Source organism: Vombatus ursinus, unplaced genomic scaffold (genome assembly GCF_900497805.2).
Source record: "Vombatus ursinus unplaced genomic scaffold, bare-nosed wombat genome assembly UNPS02014863.1, whole genome shotgun sequence".
NCBI classification, from domain to species: domain Eukaryota; kingdom Metazoa; phylum Chordata; class Mammalia; order Diprotodontia; family Vombatidae; genus Vombatus; species Vombatus ursinus.
The window spans coordinates 32,261,802-32,270,222 of NW_020954641.1; the positions used below are offsets into that span (position 1 = coordinate 32,261,802).

At 43.7% G+C, this 8,421-nt stretch overlaps 1 protein-coding gene across 1 annotated transcript in view; it reads left to right on the top strand.

The window, feature by feature from the left end:
• Positions 1 to 8,421, top strand: part of SYNPO (synaptopodin) — a 68,340-nt gene that overhangs the window by 14,068 nt on the left and 45,851 nt on the right. The window contains exon 2 of the mRNA XM_027841722.1: positions 6,210 to 6,940. Within this exon, the coding sequence (XP_027697523.1) occupies positions 6,553 to 6,940 (388 nt within the window). The 5' untranslated portion in view covers positions 6,210 to 6,552. The remainder of the gene's footprint in view (positions 1 to 6,209; positions 6,941 to 8,421) is intronic.

The window sequence follows — 8,421 nt, forward strand, 5'->3', positions numbered from 1 at the left end:
GAGAGAGAGAGAGAGAGAGAGAGAGAGAGAGAGAGAGAGAGAGAGAGAGAAGGGATGCCTAAAGGAAGAATTCCTGAGGAAGATGGGAGGAGATGTGTCCAAGAGTGGGGAATCTCATCCTCCAAGACTGGATCAGAGGAGGAGAGAGTGGAAGAGTTGAAGCTGAGGTAATATAAGCCAAGGTGCTAGAAAATGACTCAGCACTTTAGTTTATCAGGTTTATCACTGAGTCTAATAATAATAATAATAATAATGATAATGATAAAACTATATATTTCCATAGCACTTTAAGGTTTATAAAAGACTTTTCTCACAAGCACCCTGTGAGGAAAGGAGTACAAATAGAAGGTGCCTATATGAGGGTAAATGACTTGCCCAAGGTCATACAGTCACTCAATGACAGAAGTCAGAACTTCAACCCATGTTTTTTGAGTCTAAGTTCAGGGCTCCTTCCACAATACTGCCTTTCTGCCTAGTAGAAAGGCAGTTATTGGGTTTTTGTTTTTTTTCCCCCTCCACTGGAGAAAAGAAAGATAAGGAGAAGGAGGGAGAAGATACATAGAAGAGGTGAAATCCAAGAGGAATAGGTGGAGGAAAGCAGGTAGAAGGATGTTTTGGCCTGAGGTGTGGTCAGATGGGATCATTTTGACATGCAGTAGAGGAACGAGGACAGCAGGTGGACAGTCAGTAAGGAATAGACAAACCCCCAATGGTCACTGCCTCCTGGATGGCAGCAGAGTAGAGAGAGCACTGACCTTGGACTCAGGACGTGTCAATACTAGTTCTGCCTCTGCAACTAACTTATTGCATAGTCTTGGACTGGTCATTTCCTCCCTTTGGGTCTTAGCTTCTGCCTCTTTAAAACGAAGGCCAAATGGTATCCAAGTTTCCTTTCATGTTTAAGGGTCTACGTCTTTTGTATTACATTCTTCCTTCTGTGTTCTAAGGCCCTTCTAGCTCTAACATTTTGTGACTCTATTACCTGATGGGGACTTGTCCTGACTGGGGGGACTCCTTGTGGGATCAGCTGAAATTCCCGGGGAAGGCTCTGTACACACTTGATTCTGGACCTTGGCTGTATTTACACCTGAAGGCTTGAGGACTCTTCTTTGTGGCCTTGACTTTGGGATCAGAGCCCCTCCTTAATTTTTACCTTTTCCATTGTAGTGAGTCACTCCAATAGAAAACATCTGGATCCATCTTCATCTTTTTCCTAAAGAGGTAATCGGGGTTAAGTGACTTGCCCAGGGTCACACAGCTAATAAGTTTCTGTGGCCAGATTCGGACTCAGGTCCAAATCTAGGTACCACCTAGCTGCCTCAGATCCAGCTTCTTGAGGGCAGCTGAAACCCTTTCACTTGGGTGGAGAATGCTCTGGATAAGAACAAACAAACAAACAAACAAATATTTACAGATTGGGCAATTGCAGGTGCAGAAAAGAGATAAGAGCATTTAAGTTTGGAAGGAGTTCCCAGTAGTTTCCATCCTGCGTCTTTAGGAATCCCATTCTTAGCCTTCTCCCAAATCGCCTCTCTTAATCCAGGAGCTTCATCCTTGACTCCCTGAGACCTCTCTATCCTAGAATTCTAAAATGACTTCATCTGAGAGCTAGAAGGGACTTATGAGGACATCTAATCCAAACTCCTACTTAAAGAAGTAGTCTTAGGGGCAGCTAGGTGGTGCAGTAGATAGAGCATCAGCCCTGGAGTCAGGAGGACCTGAGTTCAAATCCAGCCTCAGATATTTAATAGCTGTGTGACCCTGGGCAAGTCATTTAATCCTGATTGCCAAGAAAAAGAAGTAGTCTTTGTGGTATTAATAATAGTCGGTGATCATCCACCTTTGCTTGAACACCTTCAGATCCCTCCTTCTCCTGAATTAACAGTACTTTATCCCTCTCTTATGGTCTGCATCACATTTCTATTGCTATAACAGTTATTTGTGTCCATATGTTATCTAGCCTACTAAACTGGGAGCCCTTTGAGGACAAATACTGTATCTTATTCATCTCTGTATTTCCCAGCATCCAGCATAGGGTTTTGTATGTAGTTGGTACTCAATAAATATTTATTGAATGAATGAATGAATGAATGCATTTATCTTTAGGTATATCCACATACCCTTTGCTTCTGAGGGATTTCTTCTGATCCAAAAATAATCGTTGCTATCATTTATATGGTTCCTTTAGGTTTAGAAAGTGCTTTGCAAATATTATCTCATTTGATTCTCACAGCAACAAGGGAGTTAGGTGTTATTATTATCTTCATTTTACAGATTAGGAAACTGAGGTAGACAAAGGTTATGTGATTTGTCCAGGGTCACCAGCTAGTAAGTACCTAAGAACCTATTTGAACTCAAGTCTTCTTGACTCCTGGCCCAGTGCTGAATCTACAAAGCTACCCAGCTGCTTCTGGTTTGCTCTTAATTCCACTGTCACTGTGCCTGGCACAGGCCAAATCTATCTTCCAGGGGCAGCTAGGTGGCACAGTGGATAGAGCACCGGCCCTGGAGTCAGGAGGACCTGAGCTCAAATCTGGCCTCAGACATATAACGCTTACTAGTTGTGTGACCCTAGGCAAGTCACTTAACCCCATTGCCTAGCCAACAACAACAACAAAAGAAATCTATATTTCAGGGCTCCCTAAGCATCAGTGGTCTCAGCTTCCGTGAGAACTGGACATTGCCCCCACATTTTAGGCCTTTGAGGAACTGGGATAGGTAGTCATTTCCAGGCAGGCTCCAGTAACCGTGGGGCTGGAAGAAGGGGTTCCTCAGAATAGCCTTTGAAAAATAGCTCAGTTTTAGGGTGTCCAGATTCTACCTATGTTGGTAATCAGATAACAACTCTCTGGGGAGGAGGATCTGAATGGTAATTCTGTTGCTAACTATGCTTCTCCTTCCCAGATTGGCAGTAGGAAGGTTGCGCCAGCCAAAAATATTTGTGTGGGTGGAGGAAAGTTAACTTTATTTTTCCGCCTTTTTCTCCTTTCCTGGAAACCAGGGTCATGTCAAATACAGCAACACAGAAGCAGGAATAGAAGGGAAGCTGCCCACAGGGAGAAAGGGAGGGAAAGAGGGAATGAGGAGCAATCCCCTTCTCCTGGGCCCCTCTTTCTCCACCTCCTCCAGCCAGACTGAAGATGAAGCCAGGCTAGGAAGGATTATTTGGGCTCTTTGGGTTGAAATTGAGGAGGGAGCAACCCTGGCCTGGTTGGAGCCCTTAGATCTCTGACCTTCCCCACCCCCCAAACTGGCTTGGTCATTTGAAATGAACCATGAAAAGGATGAGATTTGGAATCAAAGGACCCAGATTCAAATCGTTTTTTCAATATATTTACTATGTTTATGACCTTGAATAAGTCACTTCTGTTTCCTAGGCCTCAGTTTCTCAAACTGTAAAATGAGAAAATTGGTACAAATGATTTCTAAAATTCCTTCTTAGCTTTAAACCTGTGATTCCAAAAGGTTCTGATTTTGTAAGAGACACAAATGGAGAGCAGATTCAAAGAATCAGAGGTAGAAGGGAGTTTAGAGATCTTTCTAGTTCAACCTCCCTGCCTCATTTTGTAGGTGAGAAAGTGGCCCACCAGAGAGGACCATAGACTGGGTTGCCATTAAATCTGGACCACAGGATCATAGGCTTGGAGCTGGAAAGAGACTAGTCCTAGCCTTCATTTTACAGGTGAGGAAAAAGAGAACCAGGAAAGTAAAATGATTTATCCTAGGTCACACACAGAGAAGGTTACAGATTTGGAGTTCTAATCTAGGTTCTTTGCCACCAAACCCTGTACTCTTTCCTATAACTAGTGTAGGAATTCTCTAGTTAGGTCCCTATCAGAGGTTTTTATACTTTTTGTATCACTCTCTAAATTCTATATTTTGTAGAGCTGACCTCTTGAAAGCCCATTTCTAGCTGGGTCTGTGACAGGAGAAGGGTGGGGCCTGAATGAGTTCGTGAAGCAATGAAGGATGCCTTCAGGAGAGTGGGCACACAGCAGAGTTGGCTGGGGGAACTAGCTGGCATCATTAACATCATTAAAGCAGGAGTGCTGATTAACTTCAACAGAAGGAGTGGATGGGCTACCGGAAAGTGAGAAAGAGAGAGTAGGGGGACGATTTGGGCCAAAGCCCCAGTTCTTGTGGTGGCACCCCCTTTCACCACCTTTCCCAGGTTCTAGTTTCTTAATTTCACCAGTTGTCAATACTCCATCCATTAAGGCTAGTCACCCGTGGGATTCACACATGGGCCCTTCTGCAGCTGGCCTGGGTTTCCCATAGGGATCTGATGTACTCTTATCTTCCTGGACTGGTTACAAGAATCTCTCTAGGTCAGAGAACAGCTCGTCTCAGAAACCAAGGCCACGTCCCTAGCCCACCCCAAACCCTGGCCTTGGTAGTTAAAAGAACTGATCTCTAGTCACAGGCATGGAAAGGATAAAGGTAGAGATGGGCACCCACTTAGACATTAATTTCTACTGCCTTCTTGCCCTTTCCAATTCCAGTCCTGGTTCCCCGCCCAGCACTGGTCACAGTTCTATTTTGTTGATAAATTTTCAACATTGCATACAAATCTGGTCTTTGACACTTACTGGCTGGGTGACCCTGGGCATGTCACTTAATCGCTGTCTACCTCAGTTTCCTCTTCTGTAAAATGGGATAAGAATACCTACCTCCCAGGGTTGTTGTGAGGATTAAATGGGAGAATATTTGTAAAGTGCTTCTTTCACAGTGCCTGGCACATAGAAGGTACTATATAAATGTTAGCTCTTATTATTATCATTATTAATAAGATGCTATATGTAAAGTATTTCATGCACAGTGCCTGGCACATAGTGAGAGTTCTATAAACATTAATTATTTTTATCCCACCAAAGGCACCATTAAATGCCCAACAAAGTACAATCCCTGAAAAGTTAAGCAAAACTACGCTGTGACAGTTTTACATCTTAGCTGGGTCTCACACCAAGCTTTTTGTGAATGTTTTTCCTTTCAATTGCTTTTTGCTGCTTCATGAAATGATACTACTTGTGATCTTTTGTCCTCCACCTCTACAGTGTTTAGGAAGAGTCTTTTATATGGACAGGAATAGACATGTAAAGAAGGAAGGGTTAGAGCGGGGGAATCTTAGCCTGGGGTCACTTTGGCAAGGACATGGAGTGCTTGAAGAGGAGTCGTGTGAACTAAGTCTAGAAAGGTAGGCCTCGCCAGAAGTACTTCAGATGTCAAACTAAGTAGCTTGTATTTTATTCTAGAGATGGGGAGCCACTAATGATTCTCAGAGCAAGGGAGTGATATGGTTAAACCTGTGCTTTAGCTCAAAGTCTTTAATGGAGTTTCTTCCTCTTAAGAGCTTTAGTCATTTCAATCTTTTCCCCATTAATTTCTCCTATCATTCACTTCTTAACTTCTTGCCCTTTGATGGCTGGTACCTAGAGGGCCCATGCTGACCAATTCATACTTTATTGGCCTTGATCTCTGATCTAAGTGGCTTCTGTTGGAACAGAACTATCCACATCTGGATACCAGTACCCTTTGTTTCAAACCTGGTGGAGCCAAACACATGCTAATAATTCTGCCTCAAAAAACCTATCCTTCGAGAAGATTATTTTGGTAGCTAAGTGGAAGATGACTTGGAGAGCTGAGAAAGAGGAAAAAGGGACACCAGTTAGGTAGCTAGTATAATATCCCAAGGGAAGTGTGATAAGGCCTTGAACCTATGTGATAGCTATGTGAATGGAGAGAGAGTGGAAGAAAGAGATGCTGTGGAGCAGATGTTCTTAACCTGGAGTCCACAGACTACTAAGAGGGTCCGTGGTTAGATTTTTGTGGGATCTGTGAAATTTGATGGGAAACAGTGTAGCATTTACTTCCATTATTTAAAAACATTATTCTGAGAGAAGCATCACCAGACTGCCAAAGGCATCGAAGACACAAAAAAGACTAAGATCTCTTGGTTTACAGGCCGACCCTTTGAAAGAATCTGGGCCTAGTTCAGCAGACTTGGAGTGGGAGTTAGGAAACCTGACTTCTACTCCTGGTCCTGCCACTAATTAGAACAAGGACTTTACATGAACTTGGTCAAGTTTTCCTTCCCTAAGTCTCAGTTTTCCCATCTATAAAATGATGGGATTGTATTAAGGTCCCTTCCAGCTGTAAGAATCTTTATCCTTTGCTAATACCTGACATTTTTTCCTTTTTTTTTTTTCCAGTACAAGTGAATTCATTTTGAAGCCAGTACTCCAAGACGTGAGACATCAGCAGGAAAGGAGGGCCAGAATAGCCTCCTTTTGAGTAATCCAAACCCTATCTCTGGCCCTGCCCCTGCCGGCGTTCACCTCTAACTCGGAGGAGTCCGCAGTGCAGGGAGTACCCTCCAGGGAAGTGAAGTGACTTCTTATCTGTCTTAGAGGTTGTGATTAGATACTGCCCAGGCCTGAGACTGGGTCCCCCTCCTAGGGACAAAGATAGGCTGCCCAAGGACCCAGAGAGGATACTCCCTCAGGCGAAGAATCCCAAACCAGTTTTCCCAGAGTTGTAAAAAGAGAACATACTATGTTGGGCACTCAGCTGTTTCAGCCTCAGCCCTCAGGGACCAGGCCTAGTGAAGGAAGATCTCACTCTGGTGACTTTGGACTTCCTGAGGAAGGCTACAAGTGTCCAGCCATGGAGTCCAAGGAGGACAGCTTGAGCACATTTGAAGGTCCAGGACATGCCAGCCTTTTGGACCTAGAAGAGAAAGAGGACAAAGGCTTGGACAATGTACCCTGTGGAACGAGGGAAGAGGGGTCCCAGATGTCAAGCCCCCTTCTAGCTCATTTGGTCAGTGGTCCTAGGCAACCCCCTGGGAAGTCTCATGAGACATGTGGCACCAGCCAGGACTGGAAAGTAGCCAGAGTCCAGGCTGTCATGGTTTCCAGCCCCAGCTCAGCCCAGAAACCAGGTAAGTTAGATCCTTTTCCCTTTCCTCAAGTTAAGTCTCCTGCAAAGCAGTGAGCAAGATGGGATTTGTCTTCCCAAGTCCTGGCTGCTACTTTTTTTCTCTTCCTAATTCTACTCCAGTGGCCTCGGGCCCTTTATACATCTCTACTTCAATTTGCCCCCCAAGCCTACTTGCATAAAGTGAGCTGAGAAACATTCATTTCCGTCAATGCTTCATCGGGGCTCTGGGACCTCAGTGGAGGTGGGGTATGTCCTCCATTGCATATTACAACCCTGTCTAGTTTTCCCATCATGGGCAATTTTTATCCATGTTTTCTGCTAAGCCCTCCATTCTCTATGAGAATCTATCCAATATGCTAGAGGCCTCCCTTGGTTTCTTTTAATATCCAAGGATACTTGTAGTACTCAGGCAGCCAAACTGTTGTCTCTCTATCTCACTACATGACTGACGTTTCCTTTTCTGATCCTGCATATCTCTGATGATGTATTTTATGCTTATTTACTGTGCCTACGTTACTGTTGGTAATATGCTGTAGCATGCTGACATTCACAGTATAGCTATCCAGTGTCCTTGGGACAGCAGCAATTTTGATTCCTCTGAGACTGCGGTGTACAACGGAAGATGGCTTCTGTCTTGGGTGCAGAAATTTGAAGGATAAAGAAGATTACTGTTTGGAAGTCATATTTCTCAAGTGTTAAATTCCCTTTCTAGGACTCTCTGCTTTAAGGAACTTATCTTTTGGGAGAAAACATGCAGATGGGCGCGCACGCACGCACGCACACACACGCACACACACACAGAATAAAAACCAAAAGAGCAAACACAAATGCTGCTCTGTACCCCCATTATAAGTGAACTTTTGCGTTGCATGGTGTCACTGTTAGTTATGAGCCATCCAGTCTCACTAGGAGAATGTAGATTTAAAAGAGAGTTTTGAACAGCAAGGAGGAAGGTGGAATCATTGAAAGTTCCAGGAAGTTGCCTGAATGTTCTTCGTCAATCTGATCTCATTTCTGGACTTTATTATATACTGTTCTACCTGCCAGTATCTCTGTTCTCTTTCTCTTTCTCTCTCTCTCTCTCTCTCTCCCCCACATATACATACCCCTACATTTACACCCATATCTATAGCCATCCATCTACCCACCCATCTCTCTTCTTATTCTCTCTCTCTCTTTCCATAATAATAATAATAATTAGCATTTACATAGGACTTTAAGGTTTGCAAAACTCTTTATGTATACTAACTCATTTGATCCTCACAATGCTATGAAGTAGGTGATATTATTATCATCCCCACTTTACAAGTGAGGAAACTGAAACCCAGAGAGGTTAAGTGACTTGCCCAGAATCACACAGCTAATAAGTATCTGAGGCAGGATTTGTACTCAGGTCTTCTTAACTCCAAGTCCCTCACTCTACCACCTAGCTGCTTCTATCTATCTATCTATCTATCTATCTATCTATCTATCTATCTATCT